This window comes from Podarcis cretensis (assembly GCF_951804945.1).
Source record: "Podarcis cretensis genome assembly, chromosome: 4".
In the NCBI taxonomy this organism is placed as follows: Eukaryota; Metazoa; Chordata; class Lepidosauria; order Squamata; family Lacertidae; genus Podarcis; species Podarcis cretensis.
Window position 1 is genome coordinate 34,769,935 of NC_137173.1, and position 25,323 is coordinate 34,795,257.

The 25,323-nt window shown below is 43.0% G+C and overlaps 1 protein-coding gene across 1 annotated transcript in view; it reads left to right on the forward strand.

The window, feature by feature from the left end:
• The first annotated feature begins 22,189 nt into the window (after positions 1-22,189).
• Positions 22,190-25,323, forward strand: part of DCBLD2 (discoidin, CUB and LCCL domain containing 2) — a 36,415-nt gene continuing 33,281 nt past the window's right edge. Inside the window, exon 1 of the mRNA XM_079973729.1 lies at positions 22,190-22,217. Coding sequence (XP_079829855.1) covers positions 22,205-22,217 — 13 coding nt within the window. The 5' untranslated portion in view covers positions 22,190-22,204. The remainder of the gene's footprint in view (positions 22,218-25,323) is intronic.

Genomic DNA, 25,323 nt, shown 5'->3' on the forward strand with positions numbered 1-25,323 from the left:
CTGTCACCCATCAACTGCATCTTCCATTCTCCCTACAATAAGCTGCTTCTTTTTTTTAGATAGGGTGCGTTCAAAAATGGCACAATACCACAGTGTAACCTACCACTTCATTCTGCTGCATCTGTAGAGCAGGCATCCGTTTACTGATGGGAATCCATTTCCTGGTTTTGAGAAAACTAATCTGGGAACAGAACAACTAGGGTTTTGAAGGTCACAGAGAGCTTTCCTATAGGCCAAACTGCCTATAGGAGCCAGTGTGGTGTAGTGGTTAAGAGCCAGTGTGGTGTAGTGGTTAAGAGCAATAGACTCGTAATCTGGGGAACCGGGTTCGCATCTCCACTCCTCCACATGCAGCTGCTGGGTGACCTTGGGCTAGTCACACTTCTCTGAAGTCTCTCAGCCCCACTCACCTCACAGAGTGTTTGTTGTGGGGGAGGAAGGGAAAGGAGAATGTTAGCCGCTTTGAAACTCCTTCAGGTAGTGATAAAGCGGGATATCAAATCCAAACTCTTCTTGTTCATCATCTCAGTGCATCATCTCCTGGGAACAGGCAGGGATGGAAACCCTGGCCTCCAGGTATTGTCAGGTGTAGTCTGAACCTCAACTCTCATTCGCCCCAGCAGCATAGCCAATGGTGAGGGGATGATAGGACAGACCTGCAGGCCAACAACAACTGAAGAGTCACAGGTTCCCCATTCCTGCTGTAAAGCATTTTAGCAGCTGTGCCCACCGCATTTCTCCCAAGCAGACGAACTAGCCAAGGAAGAGTTCAAACTGTTCTGAGACAATCAGAAGAACCTGCAAGATGTGATTATTTCACTTCTGTAGGAAATGCCATTTCTCCATATGGGTGATTTCTCCAGGACACTAAGACATTAGCTAAGTGCTTAAGCTATTTTGCAGGGAAAATGTAGCGTCTATAGTTTGAAAGAGCAAAAGAAGCAGAAAACTCATTCTTTCCCCTACTCCCATCTTTTAAAGGTGCTTTCTTTAAAAATATTGTTTTCATAGCTCCTTTCAAAATATTATCCATGAATTTCCTGGCTGTTTTATGTACCAGCTCTTCAGTGAAGGGAAGCTGCTTAATTCTGAGTGGGAGTGTGGGCAGTGGTCTGGGCACTGGGCTATGTGCCAGGAACTCCTAGTGCTAACACCCAGCGGACCACAGGCTTGCTGGGTGGCCTCCCACAAGTTGCCTCTCGTCTCAGTCTCCTGACATTACAGCCCAACAATCTATTGCAAGGGAGTTAGTCCATAATTCAACACCATGATCCTCAAAAATGTTGCACTGGAGTAGCTCCACAGAAGCCAGTAGAATTGTTCTAGTCCTTAAAATATGGAATGGGGAATAAATTCCAGTTACGTTGAGTGGGAATTATTCTTTAGTAAGAATATTTGGGAATGAAAGCTTTAAGGTTATTGCATTTGTATGTCTTAAAGACATACAATGTACTGTATATGTTTGTATGTATGTATGTATGTATGTATGTATATATGTATGTTTATTGTTCTGATTTTTCTGAAACTACTTTCCCAATATATTTAGGTTATCATAGCCATTGTTTCTCTACCAAGTTAGCTCCGTCAGTAGAGCATGAGACTTAAACTCAGGGTCACTGGGCAAAAGATTCCTGCATTGCAGGGGGCTGGACTAGATGACCCATGTGGCCCCTTCCAACTCTACAATTCTATGAGTCTATGGTGGAATCTACACACATATAAAAAGACGCTGTGAAAATGCTTTTTTTAAAAAGTTTTGAAAAATATATTGAATTTGCCATAGCCTACTGCCGCCATCTAGTGTCACATTTGTATATTGCACTTCATAACACACTTGAAACGTTTTATTTATGGCTGTATAGCTAAGTCCTGTGTTTCTACAAGGAAGGTATTTGGTAGGCACTGAAATGGCAGCATAGATGGTGTCTGTCTAACACGAAAGGCCCAATTCCTTAATTGTGCAGAAAGGACTTCCTGCTAAGATGCTATCTGCAGAAAGCCCTCACCTGCCAGTGATCAACTGAGTATATAAGGGATGAGTCAACCTTTCAGGTATCCCACCTAACTTCATGCATCAAAATGAATGCATATGGGCTGAGGCTGGAGTGTGACATTTGTTGTATTCCAAACAAAAGCCTGGAAACTCTTCTTCATCTGCAGAATGGGGATGCCAATGCAGGACTATATTGCAGGAATCTAGGGATGATTCTTACATGGATTGTTCATGTGATAGTGAAAGACTTTAAATAGGGGAGGGTATTCCCTAGCCCAGCTTTAAAATCCCTATCTCCCATCTATAGTATCTATAATAAACTTTTTAGGCTCAACTGTTTTCAGCTCAAGGGCTTTCTATTATGACCTGGCTTCTGATGACTATTGTTAGATAACTATGCCTGGGCTGCCCATAATTTTTTCCACTGGAATAATTCAGTAAGCACAAAATTAGAAACGTGTTTCTTGGAGGGTTTCATTTAGAAGCGGGGGGGGGGGGGGGCGGGGAGCTACAGGTTTTGTTACCGCAATTCACATCAGTCCACAGATGAAAGCCTTTTTGATCACTTCTCTCTCAACAAAAATAACTTTCTCATGTAGTGCCATCTGCTCAGCGCTCCTCAGCTGAACATAAGAAAAGCCTGTGGCCCATCTAGTCCAGCACCCTGTTCTCACAGTGTCTATAAGGATACCAACAGGAAACGCACAAACCAGGATCTGAGTTCAAGAGCACTCTCCCTGTGATTTCTAGCAACTGGCATATGAAAGGAAATCGCCTCCAACTGTGCAGGTAAGAACGTATTTATGACTGTTTGTAGCTACTGCTAGCCTTATTCTGTGAATGTGTCTAATCTTCTTTTAAAGCCATCCCATTGGGGGGCCATCACTACCTCCTGCGAATGCCATAGTTAAATTTTGCACTCTGTGAAGAAATATGTTTCTTTTGTCTCTTCTGAATCTTCCAACATTCAGCTTCATTAGATGTCTATGAGTTCTAGTGTTATGAGAGAGATATTTTTAAAAAACCCTTTCTCTATCCATTTTGCCCATAATATGCATAATGTTGTACCCAAATGCCAAACCCTTTCCTCATAGGGGAGTTCTCCAACTCCTTGATCGTTCTGGTTGCCCTTTTCTGAATTGGGGAAATGCATTGAAAAGTGTTGGGTAAATGAATGATTAACAGAAATGCATTAATAGCCAGCAAACTAATCAGGGTGAATTCTCATTGTGTAGCGTCCCACCAAATAAATCATGTCAAATGCTCAGGAAAGACCGGGTGCAATCGACAACCCATGTGAGCTTTGTGCAAGAAATCAGGATACATGTTCAGTGGATGGGTTATCTGGAGAGGCACTCAGGGTGCAGAACCAGCAAGTAGGCCAGAAATATAGGTGTTCTTGTGCCAGTGTGGTGTAGTGGTTAAGAGTGGTGGACTCGTAATCTGGTGAACCGGGTTTGCGTCTCCGCTCCTCCACATTCAGCTGCTGGGTGACCTTGGGCTAGTCACACTCCTCTGAAGTCTCTCAGTCCCACTCACCTCACAGAGTGTTTGTTGTGGGGAAGGAAGGGAAAGGAGAATGTTAGCCGCTTGGAGACCCCTTAGGGTAGTGATAAAGTGGGATATCAAATCCAAACTCTTCTTCTTCTTCTTCACCTTAAGCAATGGCACAGATCTTACCCTCTTCCCTATCATACTTTGAACATCTTGCACTGAGGAATGAATTTGGTGGGGTGTAGGGGTCATTAAGGGAAGGGAACTGGAGAACGTTCTATCTTGGTCTTTTCACAGCCCTTTGAAACAGAGAGAGGCAGGATGATTTAAAGATTCAAAATTTTAGCAGGGGCCTGAAAGCTACGTTCAGGTAATGATGCTTCTCTCTCTCTCTCTCTCTCTCTCTCTCTCTCTCTCTCTCTCTCTCCTCTCAGCTTCCCATGTCCCCCTATCTCACCTGGGAGCATGAGCGAATTGCCATTTTAGCATACATGGGAATAAGGTGGTGAATTCATTTAGCTTCCTGGAGCACATCTGGCACTAATTGACAATCTAAGCAGGAAAGCATTCAAGGAACCACAGAATTTGAAATACCTGTGGTGTAGGCCAATGATGTCAGAGGGAAGGGGACTGGAGTGGGGTTTCCATTCCCATTGTCAGCTTTTTGGCCATCTGGAAGGAAGAGATCCACTCTCCTTAGCAGCCATTAACACCAACTTAACACAGTACTGCTTTAAAATCCATGTTTTAGGAAGCTCTTTTTGGCTCCCTTTAGTTTGACCCTTCTTACATCCAGGCTTTTGCTCATGCTGAAACTAAAAAAGAAAAGAAAAGGTAAAGCACCCCTGACAGTTAAGTCCAGTTGCGGGTGACTCTGGGGTTGCGGTGCTCATCTTGCTTTACAGGCCGGGGAATCAGCGTTTGTCCGCAGACAGTTTTTCCAGATCACATGGCCAGCATGACGAAGCCTCTTCTGGCGCAACAGAACACTGAAACCATAGCAGCGCATGGAAACACTGTTTACCTTCCCGCCAGAGTGGTACCTATTTATCTACTTGCACTTTTTGGCGTGCTTTCGAACTGCTAGGTTGGCAGGAGCTTGGACCGAGCAACAGGAGCTCACCCCATTGCGGGGATTCGAACCGCCGCCCTTCTGATTGGCAAGCCCAAGAGGCTCAGTGGTTTAGACCACAGCGCCACCCACATCCCTCTTATGCTGAAACTAATAAGTCATCATTTTGAGTGTCCTTCAGCTGCCCCCCCCAACCATTCTTCATTGTTGTCACACAGGCTCACCTGGGTACCCTAATCTGATTTTCTACCTCAGGTATAATGGATGATGCTATCTGCATTGAAATAAGATTCGCCCACCAATCCAGATGGACCGTCTTTCACTTCAAGCAGCAACATATCTTGGGCTAGCCCTGAAGATATTTATGGAAACTTTTTGTAGGGCAATTCCCCCCCTCCCGCAGGGATGGGAAAATAGTATTCAGAAAAACATAGCACAAGCCGCCTGCCGAAGGTCAATGCAATAGTTCTGGCTGGTGTTCCATGGAAAGGCCAGTTCCTCCAGAAATTAGTATGTTTATGGATTTTTTTTCAAGCACTTCTGTCTCAAGTGTGCTTTTTTTAAAGAAGGTGGGTGACCCAGGCTTCCAGTCGATGGCAAGAAGCAAGCGGCTGGCAGGCAGTCTAAACTGACACAGCTGCTGGCAAATTCTTTTGCCTTTGAAGAGTACTCAGAGGCAGCTAGGGTCAGCCGAAGACAAAGAATCTCACACTCCCTTTGATACTGTCCGAACAAATCATTGCATTGAAAAGCAGCAAACTAGTCTAGACATGTATATAGATGGTTTGGGTCTTGTACAAACAGAGGTGGACCTTTGCAGACTTCTGAGTTTAAGGACACGCATACAAGAGTAGAAGGATACTCTTTTGAAATGCTGGATCAGCCGTTTCGTTCTATACAGAAACAACTGTCAGGTCTTTGGCAAAAAGTGTGGTTGGGGTTTAGGGTGTCAGACTAGGGACCTGGGAGAGCAGAGTTGAAAGTCCCACTCAGCCATGAAGCTCATCTTGAGTCAGTCACAGTCTCTCAGCCTAACTTGTCTTGCTCAGCCTCTGTCTCTGACTTTTCATCTCTGGTGTAAACAGTTACATTCAAAGGGCAATAGATAATTGAAGCACAAATGTGTGTTGCTAATGGGTTTTGGTTTTTTTAGGGGGGGACATCAGGGAAATGTTATTACATACTGTACTTTGAATCTGTGTTTAAATCTAGGAAGAGAAAAACCCATTTGTGCCTCTGTTCTCTTCGCCATGCTATGAAAACATGCATAACAATTGGAGTTTTCTGGTGCAAAATGAAAATCATTTATGACCAAACAGGGCATGAGGGGTAAGTGAGGGGAGCACAATAGAATTCCCTTTGGAAAATTCATTGTAGAGCAATGGCCCCGTTTTTCATCTCTGACAATACTAAACTAGATGCACCAATCTTGACCCAGTATACAGCAGGTTCTGATGTCATTGTGTAAGTGCAGTTTGCCTCATTTGAGGTTCCCTTTTCAGTCAGCGAAGTCAACCAGGAGGTCTTCCAGAATCACCTTTCTTAGTTCAGCTCATCTGTTGCTGAACTCCCATGTGGGAATAAACATCTCCCCCATTTCAGTCCTTCTGAAAGCATTTATTGTTGAACACTATGGATTATATAACTTATATAACTACTGGTCTAAGGGGGGCGGGGGGAATAGAACTATATATCATTCCTCCTCTCTGTTCTTCAGCCATGTAGCCAGAGTAACAGCCTCCATGCCACAAACCGTTCTTTTCCTCCAGAGCCTGGCTTATAAAAAAGACTATTGCTAAGGGCAACCCTGTTGCTGGGGAATATCTTTGGTTGGGTAAAACTTGGTGCTAGGGGCAAAACTTTTAAAGCCTCCTTTCAAGTCTGTCTTTAGACTACGCCAACACATAGCTGGTTTCCTGACAGGGCTGTATGCATGCAGCCCTGAATCACAGGCAGAGACCCCACTTGCACCCCATATTTGCAGAAGCAGTCCCTCATCTAGCCTGGGAGATGCACTCACAGGCCAGTTTCTGAATGCATATGGCCCCTTATTAGATCAGAGCAAATGCATTTATTTAGGTGGTGGTGGTGATGATGATGATGATGATACATTTATTATTTATATCCCGCCCATCTGGCTGGTTTTCCCCAGCCACTCTGGGCAGCTCCCAACCGAATATTAAAAACACAATACAGCATTAATGTTGTTCAGCATTAAAAACTTCCCTAAAGAGGGCTGCCTTCAGATGTCTTCTAAAAGTCGGATAGTTATTTATTTCCTCAACATCTGATGGGAGGGCATTCCACAGGGCAGGCACCACTACCGAGAAGGCCCTCTGCCTGGTTCCCTGTAACCTCACTTCTCACAGTGAGGGAACCGCCAGAAGGCCCTTGGCGCTGGACGTCTGTGTCCAGGCTGAATGATGGGGGTTCACAGTAACTGAACAGAATAAAAGGGGTGATGCAACCAATTTAGGGCTCTTCTAGACTTCAGGCTCTTCCATACTGTTGTTTAGTGTGGCTAGTAAGCTCCACTAATTCTTTGTTGTCCATGTGATGATCTCATTCAAATCAATGCTTTCCCACACTTTCCCCACCCTCAGTCTGGATTTTCTCATACCAGGGATACTGCATAAGCAAAAAAAGCAAGAATTACTTTTTAAATGGCAAAAGAATCTCATCAAAATGTTTCTGAGAAGCTGAGAAATACAATCAAATGCATTGCTGTGCTCTGGTTTTCAAGCCCTATATTCCAATGGGCCTCTAAAGAAATTCTGTTCAAGTACATAGCGAAATGTCCAGTAAGACTGAAAGCTTCCTCAGTTGTTTCTGGTGGTTCCCTTTTCAAATAAAAGCATTGCCCAGTGGTAGCCTTTTCTTTTTATATGCTTGACTATTATTGTCACCGCATTGTGGGTTCCTGCACACTAGAGGGCAGTACAATACTGTGCTATTTTCGCAATAATCATGGCACTTTGAAAAAAAGAAAAAGAACCCTAAATTAGCCGTTTCAAGTAGGTTTAATATTATTGGTTTTGTGTGAAAAGGACTGAAATATAAAAACAGCATTTTCTCAGCTTAGCCCATTCCAACCCTACACCATCCCTTATCACAAGCATCTAGGGGAGCATCAAAATAAACACTTTAACAAACCCTGTATATTTGCCCAACCCAAACCATTATCCATCAATGAAAGATAAAATAATTTTCCGTCTTAAATTTTCAAAAAGGGGGAGAGAGGAAATCAGAGACATTCTCTTTTTCAAATATATATTTTTTATTAATTTTTTTGTTTTACAATTTCAAATAAACATTTTACATACTTAAGATATCTGTGACTTCCCTCCTTCTCTTTCCATGGTTCATTTTACATATCTTATATCCCTGAATATTTTACAAAAACTATACCAATTGGGTTTTCCATTATGGCATCCATCGAAACTTATTTATAATATCATGCTTGAGGTACAGGGTTTTTCTCAGGCTTACTTTACTTTTGAAGTGACCAAGGAATGTTTATTTCGTTCTACAAATCAGCTTACCAGTCATGCGCCCTGCAGCATTTTTGGGTGCCCACACATCAGTTAAAGCCCAGGGTTAGACATCATGAGGTAACTCACACTGTGGGTCTTTTTCTGATTAAGCAGCCAAGGATGCTGCAGAGTCCTGGAGACTTGGCCACCTCAGAACAAGGCAGGATTTTTTTCCAGGGGAGGGAAGCAAACTAGTTTCTCAGAGAAAAATGAAAAGAATGGACCTTGTATATTTTGCCTCATATCTCAGGTTCCACCAATTCTACAAGTCCCTCCCCCTCCCTTTTCCTCTCTACACAAAAGCTGGGAATCAGGGGCTTACGGCTTATTAGGGACATCCGTGTGATAAAGTAAATGCAAAACATTACACCATGTTTTGTACAAGTAAATGCAAAACATTACACCAACAGAAACTCCGAATAAATTCTCTCTTTTTTCAGTAATCTTTATTAATTTAAATTACACATTTATACAAAGAATTTACAAATAATTTACAATCTCATACTACAAGAAGAAAATTAAAGAAAAAACAATTAAGAAAAAATAAAAGAAAATACAGAAAAAAGAAGAAAAAGCAAATTTACGTACATAAAAAATTCTTCCTAATTAATACTTAATTAAACACTTAAATAAAAAAGACTTCTAACAAAACGAGTCTTCCAATCATTCTCGTTGTACTGTTTATACTGTTCTTGTTTTTTCCGCACAGTTTTAATTTAAACGGTATTTGTTGTGTTTACAAGTATCACTCAAGTTCTGCTAATATGGTGTGACTAGTACAATATGATCTTATATAATCCTTAATTATTCTCCATTCTCCAAATATTTTCTGGTTTAAATTCTCAAGTTCTCTGAGGATGAGGCATAAAAATCAAAGCCTCTTTCATAAAAGAGGAAAGCTTTCAGGAAGCTGAGAAGACAGATGTCGGTATAGCACTACTTGTAAGAGTCAGTCTAATGTGGAGTATACGGGAATTCATTTCCACAGATGATGAAACAGGTTTTGTACCTATGCAAAAATTGAAGTCAATTACCGGATCCTGATAAGCAAGGAGTGGGAAAATAGATTCCCTAAAGACCCGACAGGCAAACCACAAATTTATGAAAACCTGAAATGGAATCGCTGGTCAGCCAACATTGTCAATATTCACAGATGACAGGAGCCGTAGGCCAACACATCTGGCACACTTTAGGATGTGGAAGGCTGATCTAGATATGTAGAAATATCCTAAGGTGAGCAAGCAGGACAGCCACACAGAGCTTCACATGTAGAAATGGAGCATACAAGTTAGAATTCTGAATCATATATTGTACATGAACACACATCATCAATATGATTGGGGGAGTTGGCAACCTAGGCCTGAAATCATATAGAGTACATTCATATTATATCTCATGTAATTAGTAGAATAAAGGAGCAGGAAAAAATAGAGGCAGGCTGTTCTTCCGCTCCCATTATGGCAGATAGCTGCCACACTAGGACAAATGTTTCTGGAGCATAAATGTGATTCTGTGCACTATCCATAGCAAAGCAATAAATCAGAGAATTGCAGAGTGGGAAAGGACCCCAAGGGTCATCTAGTCCAACCCTCTGCAATGCTGGAATCACTGCTAAAAAATATATCCCCGACAGATTCAAACTCTGTTTTAAAACCTCAAATAAAGGAGAGTCCACAGGGCAATGACAGGACATCATTAGCAACTTGCATTTATTTTGGTTTTGATTTAGGTATATAGCTAGGGCTGCCATACGTCTGAATTTTCCCAGACATCACTGAGATTTCAAAGGCAGAATTGATGTCCGGGGGGAATTTCCAAAAGGTGACCACAATTTCAGTGGTTTCCTAAAAAAGAAAAATATAGAAGTGGCATTATTATTATTATTATTATTATTATTATTTATAATACTTTTAATTATAATAACCCTAAGGTCCCAGTTTAAAATACAACATTGAAAACAGTTTTTAAAACCTATAATTAGAAGAAACGCATTCACAAAAAATAGGGTGGGTCCTGAAGATATATACCCCCAAGGTTAAGGGAAAGGGATGCGGGTGGTGCTGTGGTCTAAACCACTGAGCCTCTTGGGTTTGCTGATCAGAAGGTTGATGGTTCAAATCCCCATGGCAGGGTGAGCTCCCGTTGCTCTGTCCCAGCTCCTGCCAGCCTAGTAGTTTGAAAGCATGCCAGTGCAAGTAGATAAATAGGTACCATTGTGGTGGGAAGGTAAACGGTGTTTCCATGTGCTCTGGCACTCGTCACGGTCCTCCATGCGCCAGTAGTGGTTTAGTCATGCTGGCTACATGACCTGGAAAACTGTCTGCGGACAAATGCCGGCTCCCTCAGCCTGAAAGCGAGATGAGTGCCACAACCCTATAGTCGCCTTTGACTGGACCTAACCATCCAGGGGTCCTTTCTCTTTACCTTACCTATACCTCCAAGCTGCAGACCTTCCAGGGGAGTGCAACTCTGTCCAGGGCAGATTTCCCCACCTCCTGGATGTGAGAACTTGGAATACATAACACCGCTGTCTACGAAAATGGCAGGAACCTGGGGAATAAATATCAGGAGTGCCCCCCCCTTCATTAGCAGCAGAAAATGAGTGCATATAATCAATACGACTACTGTCAGACAGACATCAAATGTCAATTTACAATTTGCTTCATATCCTTTTTCATAAACCTCATGTTAAAACAGTGCTTATTCCCTGAACTACTTACAGCAATGATTTTTTTAAAAAAATCTTCCACCAGAGGAAATTGAAGGTTACAGGAAAATCAGGAGAAAAGTTTCTCTGTTAATCCCTTGCTGCCTGTCTCTGAGTGGCCAACCAAAATGACATCATTGCTTCTAACTGTCAAGAGCTCCTCACATGGGAGACATTGGTTTATATTACAATCAGCTGTAAGGAATCCGACAAGGGTGATCTCATCCACAGATGAGTGGGCTTGAACTTTGCACCTTTTCATCGCATGAAATCAACCTGTCCTGGATTGGGAGTAGGTCTGGGAGAGCTGTATTTCCTGTAAGCCTTTCAGATTATGTGTGTGAAGACAGAAGGAGCTGCTTCCAAAGTAAAGATATTGTTGTTGTTATTAAAAAGCAGATTATGGTTCACAGTGTTGAATGACGCAGCAAAGCTCCCAATAGAAGAAAATAATAACATGGATAGAGCCTGGTTGGATTAACTGGCAAAGGACTTTTTTCCATGGCTCTGTTTGGCCTACTGCAAATCTAGGCCTTACTAATCAAATGATGGATTAGAATTCAGATGTGGGTGTTAATAAAAAGTATATAAATGTTAACACTGGATTTGCCTTATTGGTATTCTTGGATTCCAAAATGAAAATAGAACCTGAGGCCTGTTCTTCCAATTCCTGCCAAATGTCTAAATCAGAGTCAACTCCTTATTGTGGGGTTCCAGATACAAGGCTTTTGTTACTTGCTCAATACATTACTGTCACTTCTAATGCACCGAGAAGATTCCCAGAGAGCATACACTGTAGAGACCTTATTGGGTGTGGGAACGGACATTAACATTACGGAATACCTGGTGCAGGGCGTAAATTTAATCTGGGCATTTTGCAGGGCATGCATTTATGTCCACATTTTGTTCTGTGGCACCTGCAGGAATGTTCTGCCTTATGAAGCGCTGCAGCATCTCACTGACCCAGCACTGTTCCTGGCTGTTCCTATACACCTGCTGCCTCTTGGAAGAAAAGCAGTGGCTATAACAATGGCAGCTTCGTTGTTTAGCTTGGACTTCTGGAAGTGCAAGGGCGAAAGGGTGGGGAGTGCCATGCCACTCAGAAAGCACCAGGTGCCAGAAATACCAGTGAGCTGACCAGACATCTGTAACACACACACACACGTCTGTGGTCATAAATTTGTTGGTGGCAACTGGATAGTCTTTCTTCCTATACCACTTGCAGCAGCTTTCAAGGTTTCCAAGCCTTACCTGGAAATGCCAGGGATTTAACCTGCCACTGAGCTATGTCATAATAATAATAATAATAAATTTTATTTATATCCCGTCCTCCCCAGCCGAAGCCGGGCTCAGGGCGGCTAACAACACTAAAACAGTACAACATTATAAAAACATTATAAAAATTAATTAAAATCAAAATTGATGGCAACCATAAACTAAAGTTTTGTAAGTTCCTCTGTGGGGCATACCAGGAGAGGCGGTCCCGTAGGTACGAGGGCCCTAGGCCATATAGGGCTTTGAAGGTTAAAACCAGCACCTTAAACCTGATCCTGTACTCCACCGGGAGCCAGTGCAGCTGGTATAGCACCGGGTGAATGTGATCTCTAAGCGAAGACCCCGTAAGGAGTCTCGCTGCGGCATTCTGCACCCGCTGGAGTCTCTGGGTCAGTCTCAAGGGCAGCCCCACGTAGAGCGAGTTACAATAATCCAGTCTGGAGGTGACCGTCGCGTGGATCACAGTGGCTAGGTCAGGGCGAGAGAGGTAAGGAGCCAACTGCTTAGCTTGGCGGAGATGAAAAAATGCCGCCTTTGTTATAGCTGCAATCTGCGCCTCCATGGAGAGGGAGGTATCGAAGATTACACCCAAACTCTTAACGGACGGTGCTGGCACTAATTGCACCCCCGCAAGAGATGGGAGTTGCCCCCTCAGTCCCATGTCGTCCCGTCCCAGCCAGAGGACCTCTGTCTTCGAAGGATTTAATTTCAACCGGCTCCCACGTAACCATCCAGCCACAGCCTCCAAGCATCTGATCAGTGTGTCTGGGGCCGAGTCAGGGTGGCCGTCCATCAACAGATAGAGTTGGGTGTCATCAGCATACTGATGGCAGCCCAGCCCAAAACTCCGGACAAGCTGGGCGAGGGGGCGCATAAAGATGTTAAAAAGCATCGGGGAGAGTATCGCACCCTGGGGCACACCACACACCAAGGAGTGGCGGGATGACAATTCCCCCCCAAGCGCCACCCTCTGTCCCCGACCAGAGAGGAACGAGCGCAGCCATTGAAGGACTGTGCCCTGGATCCCCACGTCGGCAAGGCGGTGGTCCAGGAGTTCGTGATCGACCATGTCGAAGGCTGCTGACAGGTCTAGAAGAATCAGCAGCCCCGACCCGCCTCGATCCAGCTGCCTGCGGAGATCATCTGTTAGGGCGACCAGAGCCGTTTCGGTCCCATGACCAGCACGGAAGCCGGACTGGAATGGATCCAGAGCCGATGTTTCATCCAGAAACCTACCAAGCTGTTCAGCAACCGCTCTCTAAATCACCTTACCCAGGAATGGAAGATTCGAAACTGGGCGGTAATTGGATAGATCTAAGGGATCTAATGATGTTTTCTTTAAAAGCGGGCGCACCACTGCCTCCTTCAGTTCCCCTGGGAATGTCCCGGTGCCAAGGGACAGATTGATGATATCCCCCAGGGGGGCCCGCACCTCGTCTGGACACGCTCTCCCTGCAGATGTCCTAATGACCACATTGTTTTTAATAAGCTAGAATATTGTACCATGCTGATGGCACTCTGTCCCTGGGCAAAGGGTAGCAGTGGTGATTCCCACATGGGGGACACAGGGCAGCTTTGCAGCATGTAAAAAGTGGGCTCTGCTGGCCATGAAATTGCAAATGAAGACAAGTTGTTACCATGTCCTGATGATGACAATGCAACTATTCCTCACTAGTTATGGTGCTTAATGAAGATATTTTCCTGTACAGCAGGAAGTGGCAAGATATGAACAAGTAGTTGGGTCTCTCAGAGTCAGATATTTAGCTCTGATCTTTACCATAACACAAGGACTCTGGCCTATAGATTTGTTTGTGGATGGAATGTTGGAAGCCTTTCAGTAGTGAAATGTCAGGTTCTGAAATACGGGAAATATTTGAGTCAGCCACCGAATTCCGGCTCAATGGCCATGGTGAACTCATCCTATACCCCAACCACGCTCAGTTGTTTCTTCCCAAAGATCTTCTCACATCTATGAAATATCACATATTGTGTGATACTGGTGCCTTCTCTTTGGTGGTATGTTCTATGCTTTTGCTGGAAACCACAGAAGAGCAGAGTGTTCTTCTGGTCCTCCTTGAGCGTTTACCACTAGCCACTGTGAGAACAGGATGCTGAACTATGTGAACCATTCTCCTGATCCAGCTGGCTCTTCTAGTATTGTTATATCCCTATGTACTCCTTCTTCACATTTATATACAATATGCAGAAGTACATTCAGCACATTGATGTTACATCAGTCTTTCTCTTTTCATCTCCGTTGAATCCCATGCCGTTGGTTGCTTGAGAAACCTTATTTATATAAAAACTTTTAAAGAGAAAAATGTTATTAATATTTTGTGCATGGCTTCATGCTGAGGTCAGTTATCTCTCAGTACAGTATGAAGCGTTGCTAAGAGAAACATTAATTTAATCACCACGTTGCTGGTGAAATCCGAGATCGCTAACAGATTGTGTTCTCAGAAATCAAGCACAACAATATTTCTCGGCTGATCTGGTTGATGTTATTTACATGCTTTAGTGAAGCTCGTCTTTTGAGATGGCTTTCTCTCAAGTGCAGGATGGAAGCTTGGAAGAATTGTTTTTATTATAAAGATTTCGCCATCAGTTCAAATGCATCTATGGAACTCATGTTCTGTCTGATTCAATGAAATCTAATTATATGGTTCTTCCAAACAGTAGTTGATGTTTTTTGCTTCATACATACTCTGGCACCTGATTGGTTGGTTGAAATTCCGTTTCAGTCTCAATTAATGCTATCTGGATGATAGCAGAATGCTGATCAAATACCCTTGTCCCAGTGGAGCCCAAAGGCAGCTTCAGTGCTCCAGGCCAGCATATCACACTTGTGCCAGAATAACATTCTGCCAGAATAACCACAACCCTGTTGCAAGTGACAAAAATAGGTGGCCTGGGTGTATGATGCGAGATTAGTGGAACTTAGAATCCTATGCTCATTCAAAGATTGGCCCAACCGCCCCTACAGTGAAATGTTTCATCAGCAAAAGAAGTGGCATACATTAAAACACTCAACGGAGAGCCCAAAATCACCGCCGCCGCTTCTTCTGCTCCACCTCCAGTGCTGCGGTAGAGACAAAGACTGCAGCCAGCTCTAGCCAATAACGGCATACCACGTAGATAAAACCCCATCCATCCATGTCTCAGACAGTAGGATGGTTGTAAAAGGGCCATACCACTTTGTTTTTACACCTAGAGCACACAACTGAGAACTTTGGTGAAAGGCCACTTGGTACGAAAAGGATGTATTTTGCACAAAGAGACAGCAGGCAGTGCTTAAGAGCAGATCACATACTCTCACCGGATCCCAGTTCAGGATCCCAGAGACACAAACCCAATATGTACCGCAAGTCCATTGGAACATCTGGGACTGCAAAGACAAAGCACCCCACTCAGTTAACCAAGCAGTGAAAAACCATGCCCCAAAGTAGGACTATGTATTCCAATACCCCATGTTGCATCCTTTGGAAACTGGTTAAACAATATTCATTCCCTGCCCCCCTATCCGTGGGCAAAGGGTAGCAGTGGTGCTTTCCACATGAGGGACACAGGGTAGATATGCAGAATGCAAAAAAATGGGCTCTGCTAGCCATGAAACTGCAATCGAAAGCAAGTTGTTACCATTTCCTGGTGGTGACCATGCATCTATTCCTCACCACTTATGGTGCTTCTTGCTTAATGAAGATATTTTCCTGTACAACACAGAAGAGGCAAGATATTAACAAGTAGTTGCTTGGGTCTGTCCGAGTCAGAAACATAGCTCTGATCTTTACCATAACACAAGGACTCTGGCCTATAGATTTGTTTGTGGATGGAATGTTGGAAGCCTTTCAGTAGTGAAATGTGAGGTTCTGAAATATGGGAAGTATTTGAGTCAGCCACCGAATTCCGGCTCAATGGCCATGGTGAACTCATCCTAAACCCCAGCTACACTCAGTTATTTCTTCCCAGAGATCTTATCACATCTATGATTTCCTCCTGACTCTGACTCTTCAAAATTAATCTCCATCCTCAGCATCTGCAAACCCAAGGGTGTTGGTATTTTGGTGTTATCTAAAAGCCATCTGACATGAGTTGACAAGTTCTCAAGATGTCTGTTTTTCTGTAGAGAAGCTGACTATCTGAAACAACTGTTCTCCTGTACCATTTATGAAGGATGTTTGTATAATGTACGTCAATGTCTACCACAGATTTAAAGGGGTTTTACTTTCCTAAATGGAAGTCTGTAAATTTTCTTGCCTACTTCCCCAAGTCATATGCGGCATAGTTTGATGGATCTCTTCTTATTATCTTTCGCTTATTAAAGATAAAGTGTCCAATCCAAAATCAAGGCATATTGTAGCAATGTGGTATAGATCACTGAATGCTCAGATCTTCATTGTTTTGCATCTTTTGTCCATTTAAGTCATTAAACTTTCAATTTTTTTAGTGGAGGAATTTCTCGCCAGTAATGGACTGGGATGAATTTTGTCATGAAACATGACAAAAGGATATTTGCTATTCATCCTAAAACATGAATGAAGAACCTTTAACCCTCTAGATAAGGAATCTGTGGCTCTCCAGATGTTATTGGACTACAACTCTTTTTATCCCTGACCACTGGCCATGCTGCCTGGGGCTGATGGGAAATGGAGTCCAACAATATCTGGAGGACTGCAGGTTCCTCACCTTCACATAAACAGGTTTGATAGAAGCTTCCTGTACTGCTCAGTCTTTCACAATGAACTGCCAAATGCAGACAAAATTGTATTTATCACAGACTAATGTTAGTAGTAGTGGTAGTTACTGGTATTATCATATCATAAGCTGTATATATATTTGGATTAATGAATTTAAAAGATTGCTATTCAAGCCTGCTTGGAGAAAATTCCTAGTCTGTCTTGTACACTTTCCCTAAACCATTTCATGCAGGAACCCCAATGGAACTTAACATCTCAAGTAAGCCATCCTTGAATAAAGATGTGAGACTGTTGTGCCCTGATGCAAGATAAAACCTCAAAACTGGGCTCGATGCTGATGGCTTTAAAAGAGGATAAGTCTATCCTCTGGGTAAGCCTATCAATGACTATTATCCATGACACTGGCTAGATGGTGAGCTTCTTCTGGTCCAGGTGACCCTGCATGCTGATTAGGACAAAAAATTATGTAAATGGGAATGGGGAACTTGTGGTCCTCCAAATGTTGTTGGACTACAGTTCCCATCATGCCTGTCCACTCGTCATGCTAGCTGTGGCTGATGGAAGTTGGAGTCAAACAACATTTGGAGGGCCACAGGTTCCCTGGATCTGGTGTAAAAGGTATGCACAGGGAGCTCACATTGACTGGGATTCCAACCTGTGATGTATGTGGAAATTTTGTTCTTTAGTTGTTTAATCATGTCCGACTCTTTGTGACCCCAGAGCACACCAGGCACTCCTGTCTTCCACTGCTTCCCGCAGTTTGGTCAAACTCATCCTGGTAGCTTCGAGAACACTATCCAACCATCTCGTTCTCTGTCGTCCCCTTCTCCTTGCGCCCTCCATCTTTCCCAACGTCAGGGTCTTTTCCAGGGAGTCTTCTCTTCTCATGAGGTGGCCAAAGTATTGGAGTCTCAGCTTCAGGATCTGTCCTTCCAGTGAGCACTCAGGGCTGATTTCCTTAAGAATGGATAGGTTTGATCTTCTTGCAGTCCATGGGACTCTCAAGAGTCTCCTCCAGCACCATAATTCAAAAGCATCTATTCTTTGGCGATCAGCCTTCTTTATGGTCCAGCTCTCACTCCCATACATCACTACTGGGAAAACCATAGCTTAAACTATACGGACCATTGTTGGCAAGGTGATGTCTCTGCTTTTTAAGATGCTGTCTATGTTTGTCATTGCTTTTCTCCCAAGATGCAGGCGTCTTTTAATTTCGTGGCTGCTGTCACCATCTACAGTGATCATGGAGCCCAAGAAAGTAAAATCTCTCAGTGCCTCCATTTCTTCCCCTTCTATTTGCCAGGAGGTCATGGGACCAGTGGCCATGATCTTCATTTTTTTGATGTTGAGCTTCAGACCATATTGTATGTGGAAATAACCAGTACTAAAAAAAAACTGTCGAAATGCTCTTGAATGTAATAAAGAATGTTTTCCAAATTTGGGAAGGGCCTCAGCTCAGTGGCAGAGCATGTTTTTCATCAAGAAGGCCTCAGGTTCAACCCCCAGCTTGCCCAGGTAGGGATACAAGAGAACCATGTCTGAAATTCTGGGGAGCCACTGTCAGTCTGTGTAGACAGTACTGAGCTGGATGGACCAAGGCAGCTTCCAGTGTGGTGTAGTGGTTAGAGTGTTGGACTAGAGCCTGAGAGACCAGGGTTCAAATCCCCACTTGGCCAGAAAGCTCACTGGGTGATCTTGGGGCAGTTACAATTTCTCAGCCTAACCTACCTCACAGGATTGTTGTGGGAATTGAGTGTGGGTGGTGAGGGTACCATGTATGTCACCTTGAGCAACTTAAAGAAAAAAGGTGGCGTGTAAATGCAAAAAATAAAGAAATAAAAATAATACACATATAAAGAAAATGCCTGCAAACACACTCGTTTTTACACACACACACACACACTTGAAGTCCCCTGGGATATGGGTTTTAATGAAAACACCTAAAACCTCTCAGAATGAGTTTATAAAAAAGGGGAGACCTGGTGACCTGCTTTCTGTGCAACTTTGTGGTACACAAATAGAAGAAATACATTTTAGCACAGCACATTATGCTCCTCTCAGAGCCTTGAAACAGATCATATCACCAGATGTTTCCTCACAGCTTCTGGTGGGACTGTTTGTGCCTGCTTGCTGTTCCTAACTCTGATACTGTTTGGAAACAAAATGATCCCAAACTAAATTCTCAAGGCAGCTGACCTTGTTAACGGTTGCTCAGGACCAAGCATATGTATGAAATACTGAACTAAAAAAAAAAACCACAACAGCTTGGTGAATGCTACTGTTCCTTGGCCCCATATTTACTTATCATTTACAAACAGCTCATAATAAGTCATTTTCAAGCATCTTGGGTTTTGTTATGCTTTTTCAAACGTTGGTGTAATGTGAAATGCTGCACGGTAAAGGCCTCTATGACATTCTTCTACAGCAGCTGCTCAGAACTGAAGCAACATGGGTTCTCAAATTCAGTGACCTCCACACATAGCCCGGGCCCCTGTGAAAGGGTCTTGGGCAAGAAGGGCGAATGTCTACCCGTCATGCTTCATACTCACAGGAGTTTAGACAAATTCATGGAGGATAAGGCTATTGATGGCCACTAGCCATGATGGGGGCACGGGTGGCGCTGTGGGTTAAACCACAGAGCCTAGGACTTGCCGATCAGAAGGTCGGAGGTTTGAATCCCCATGATGGGATGAGCTCCCATTGCTCGGTCTCTGCTCCTGCCAACCTAGCAGTTCGAAAGCACGTCAAAGTGCAAGTAAATAGGTACTGCTTCAGTGGGAAGGTAAACGGCATTTCCGTGCGCTGCTCTGGTTCACCAGAAGCGGCTTAGTCATGCTGGCCACATGACCCGGAAGCTGTATGCCAGCTCCCTTTGCCAATAAAGCGAGATGAGTGCTGCAACCCCAAAGTTGGTCACGACTAGACCTAATGGTCAGGGGTCCCTTTACCTTTACCAACCCATGATGGTTGGGTACTACTTCCAGTATTGGAAGCAGCAGGGTTGTTGGCCCACCCATGAGGCAATGTGTGGCAACGGCCTCAGGTGGCAGAATTCACTGGAGTGACAGATCCTGATGTCAATCTTTCTCCCACCACGTTATTTCTGATGCAAACCCTCCCTCATCTCTTCTTCCCTGGCGGGGAGTGAGGATGCCATTTTGGGATCTGCCTCAGTTACCAAAATGTCTTGGGCAGGCCCTCGGAAGCCTCTGAACACCAGTTGCTGGGAATCACAAGTGGAGAAAGAGTGCTGTTCTTCTAGTGCTATATACAATCTGTTCACCCAAGCTTTAGGCAGCAAGTTTTAGAATAGGTTGTTCCCCTCCACACCTTACCTTCTCCCACCCATGCCTTTTGCACTATACAAATTTCTGTGTGGTTTTAATTAGGGTGTTTTAATACTGGTATTTGATTTTTTAAAATACATTGTATGCACACTGCTCTGGGAATTTGCAATGAAGGGCAGGCAACAAATTCAAACAAAGAAACAAATAATCACTTATTCCTTAGCCTCAGGGTTCCTAACCTGTAAAATATGGGTATTCACTGGCTGCCTTTGAACAGGTATTTGTGCAGCTGTACTCTCCACTTTGAAAGTTTTGTTTTAGAAACTCCAATCTATGGTTCTCACATGTAGCTGTGTATTTCTATACAGTACACAGTGTTTGAGTTCATGGGGTTCAGTAGGTGACCGATTCCACTCTCCCATGGTGCACTTGGTTCTGATAAATGAATCTTGAAGTTCTAACCATAACAAATCAAACAAGCCTGAAATCTGCCCACTCTATATAGTACCTAATAAACTGGAGGTGGTCAATAAATCCTGCATAGTATTTGGAGTAAGCATTCATACCTAAGGAAATGCTTAGAGATGAATCAAGGCAGTTTACAGATGCAATGGTTATGATTTTGTTGTGAATGAATTCTCCTGCTTCTGATCATGTTGTTAAAACATTAATAGTTATGTTTTGCCCTCCCATTAATATAATGGAAGCAGTTTTCACAGTACTGCAGCAGGCAGTGGTCAAAACTAGGTAATCTAATGTTTTGTGGTCTATAAAGGGGAAGCTTTGCGGAAGATGCATGGTTTAAATGTGGCCACGTTTATTGCTAATACGGTGAGCGCCATTTTGCCCATGTATATGATTCATTTCCATTTTCAAATAGCAGAGAGTCCTGAACTAAATTCTGAGCTGTCAGCAAAGGCAATAATATACTGCTTAATAATAGAAATGGGAGAGAGAGAAAGTAAGATAGACAGAGATTCCTTGTGTGCAATCTAATAATGACACATTCTCTGGCAGTACAGGATATGAAATTCCTGTGAAAAACTGAAAGCTTTATGTACAAGGAAAAGATAATAATGCAAAATATGGAGCTCAATAAAATGCTTAATGCAGAAAGAATCCCTTCTTAGTAGATGATGCAAGACCTAATCTGTTTTGAAGTAGCCAAACTGAGGTGTAGAAGAATTAAGAGGTAGGAGAAACAGAGAAAACACAATAAGATGGAAAACTCTACCTCTGATGCAACTGAACCCTTCTTCAAACATCGACATAAAATAGTTTTTGCAACTTTTATAAGACATTTCGTCCATTGCCCAAGCATTCTCACTGTTGTTAGAAAGGTCTTTAATTACTCATCTGAAATATATTGTCACAATGCAGATTGCATTTGCTTTGATGCACTAAAGGAGACCCATATAGAGAAGCAATGCTTCCATGCAGGATTAGTAAGCATGCCCATAGCTGACACAGAAGATACGCACCCATATCACAAAAGCTCAGCTAAAGTTAGGTAGCATTACAACTGAAAGATTGGGGGGGGGGATATTTCTTAGCACATAACTGCTTGGTCAGGGGTCCTCAAACTACGGTCTGCAGGCCAGATCTAGTCCGCCAGGGTCCTGAACCTGGCCCACCCGCAAGGCCCGAGGCTCGGAAGTGGCCAGGCGGGAAGAGCCCTGAGGTAAAAGCGTGTGCGTGTAACAAAGCCCTGGTAACACGGTTGCTACCGCTGGCGCCGGCTGCTTGATAATGGCACGCTGCCCTTTTAAGCTGCTGGAGGGTGGGAGAGTGGTGAAGGAACCCCTTCCACACCAGACCTTACCCTCAAAGCAGCTCCATTCTCGCCGGAGCAGTGCCTCACCGGCCAGTTGCCTCCTTAACACGCGCATGGGTCCCATGCAGCAGCCCTGGCAACCTTAAAAGTTAGGGAAGCACCAAAAACACAGGCAACATATGCAAATAGAATTAGCAAGAAGAGAAGTATGAATCACAACAGATTATTATACAAGGGAATCTCTGTGTAAATAGTGGTGGGTTAATCTTTAAAACAAAGCTCTCCAGCTAAACTTCCTCAAGTTTGAAAATAAACTTCAATTCAGAGAAAGTCATATGCATGAGGAACAACAACATCAAAAATAACCCAAAGGAAATGAAGTATAAAGGTGAGGTATAGGTAATTTATATTATCATTGATAGCACCTGTTGTGTGTCTGTTCTGGCTATTATTTTGAAACGGTGGGTTTATTTTGTTGGTTTTTTTTTGAAGAATACAGTGCATGAAAAAGAGCATGTTTCTGGCACCTCTTTAGTCCGGCCCCCAACAGTGTCTGAGGGACAGTGAACTGGCCCCGTTGAAAAAGTTTGAGGATCCCTGGGCTATGTGATTTGTTCTTTGAACAAGCTCCTACATTATTATATAGACACATTTCCAAGTGTGACTAGGGTCAGGAAGCATTGTGCCAGCTTGCTATTGCCAGCCTACTGATGGCACAGCTCCATTCTCCTCCAGGTTGTTGTTGTTGTTTAAAAAAATCCAGACATCTGTAGAGTGGGATGACACATTGTGGGCTCAAATTTCAGTGTTGGCCTGTGTGACGCCAAAATTCAGCACCCCCACCTCTTGCCTTCTATTTTACATCATCGTTGCGGTGCCTCTAAAGGCTCTGTGCCCAGTGCAATTGGCCATGTCCCCCTAAATCTGCCTCTGTTCCCTGCCTTTAAAAGGCTGCCTTTTAAAGACTGCTACAGACACTTGCAAATCTGTGATCACTCACTCTTCTTTTGATCTGCCAAGGACAAGTGGGCCAGTATGTTAAGTCTTCGTGTCTTTTGTCACAGGACAATGAAACAGACCAGGAGAAAATAGCTACAGCTAGGGTAATGGAACAAGTTGCCACAGGGAATTTTCACAATGTCAAAACTAGCAAGGACTTTAGCATGTATCTTTCTCGGCTCCTACCAGCAAGAGGGATGCTTTTATTAGGTTGCTCTGGGGGTATATTGTTAGATGGTATGGAGCTAAGCTAGGCTAGGATGCAGATGAACATGCAAATTTTTCATAAATCAATTAACTGATTTGTTTCATGTTCAGAGTTAACTACTTACCATATCTGAGACTGGGAAAGTCTCTCCCAAATCACATTAAAAATTGCTATTTAGAGAGGAATAGAATTGGATCTCCCTACAATACGGAGCATGATTCTTTTATTTGGCATGTATCTACTGTTCATAAAATATTCCTTACTTTTTGCAATTTATGACATGTAGCACCTTTTTGTCTGTGTTTTGGACACACTAAATGCAGATGAGATTCTTTACAGGCGCACATTGTTTTAGGTTATAGAAGAGGATCTCTGTGACTAAAGTGGGTCCAATAAATTGAAATTATAGCTTTTAAATTTAATGTGTATTTGGCACCATGTAAGGGTAGCCAGTTGTGTAATCTCCAAACTACAGATGTGGAGTAGTTAGCATTGAGTTTATTGTTGAGCTGAAATTTGAATTGGGGACACCCAGCCCCATAGCTTGTACTCTGAACCACTATGTCAGAGGTATCTTCCAGATGTTATATCAGCACCAGTCAACATGGGCAATGATCAGAGGTGATGGAAGCTGCAGTCTGGAACATTCAGATGGTACCACATTAGCTATACCTTTGACTAAACCATTTCTTGTTTATTTTTCAAGACTGTATCATATATAGTGTCTGCCGGGAAAAGAGCTTGAGAATATCAGATTTAGCCCACAAATGGAAAAAGTGGGGCGTGCTTAAAACAAACACACACAAAAAGCTTCACTAAATAGGTGAGAAGAAATTGTGTTGTTAATCCAATCCAACTAAATACTTGCTTGGGGAAGAAAAATATCTTTAGATATATATGTGCAGACAGGAAGGAAGGAATAGATAAATTGTTTAAAATTGTGTGTCAGTCACATGGAGATCAAATAAATTTGCCATATAAAAACAGATCAAAGAAACTATTATGGTTATCTCATGTTGATCTGAGCACTTAAAAGAGATTCCTGCATGTGGAACTTCCACGCACTAAAGACAAATGCAAAAGCAAAATTTTGTTCAGAAGCTTCTAACTGCTTTTTAAATATTTTTGGTTATGTGTTTCATAGCTACTTTATATAGTATGTATTTGCTTTAAACCAAATAGATTGCTCATGTTAACTATATGTTGCAACACATACCAGCTGCCCATAAGAACCCTAATGGCAGTGTCTCTTAAACAAGAACAGCTATGGCCTCTAAGAAGTTTATTGTAGCACAAGTCTTCCCGGCAACAGAACTAGACTCTACAGTTAGAGCCTTTCAGGACAACAGTTTTATTGCGTGAGGAATGTACAGTCCTTATTCAGCTGTTGAGGGAAATCCAAATATTATTCACCAAGTTGGTGCTTCCATTGCAGGAGAGTGAAAACTGAAGCAGTTCTTTGGCTAATTATTTTATTGCAGCAATAATAAATTCTAAATAATTTGTTGATAGGAGACTGCAGCGTGTTCCACAATTATTATATATCCAGGTTTGTCTGTTTTCAAGTTAAGCAGAATATATATGTGTGTGTGCCTTTTTTTGCTAGAAAAATAGGTGCAGGTACTCACCATTAAATTGACTACACCTTGAAAGAAAGGGTTGGAGGATTGTAAAATACAGAAAACATGCAAAATTGAGCTAAAGAGCACGTGATCGCAATAAGACTTTTAAGAAATGTCAATCTATACAATACTAGGCCGTGAACGGCAACTCACAAGGAAGCCCCTGTTGAAAATTCCCATTCCACCTTTAGTTACAGACATGGAACTGTTGCTTGTCGCATGTGTTTACATTCCAGCACAGTCTGTTGGGAACTTCCCCTTGTGTATATCTTTTGCTTTTTCACTGTCTCTCTGAGAAGGGAAACAACATGTTTTCTTTGTCCTGATTTATGCTTCATAAATCTTTAGCTGTTAGTATGCCTCACGCCTGTTCTGTTTGCGCAGTATGCTCTGCTAATATAGTGTGCTCAAGCTTTTGAAGTCTGAGTCGCTGATTTAGGTCGCACCAGAGATGGGGTGGGGGTGGGGGTGGGGGTGGGAATCCTCACGGCTGGAAGGGTATGATCCAGCTGGGGGCTAGCCAGCTGGCATCTTGACCCCGGAAGGATGCCGACAGCTCCAAAGCCCATTTCCACGCCTGAGCAGAAACTGTTTTTGAGCACGTGTGAAGGGTGCCCTTCCATCACCTTGGAGTCAATTACCACTAACTTGGAGGATGTTCTCCC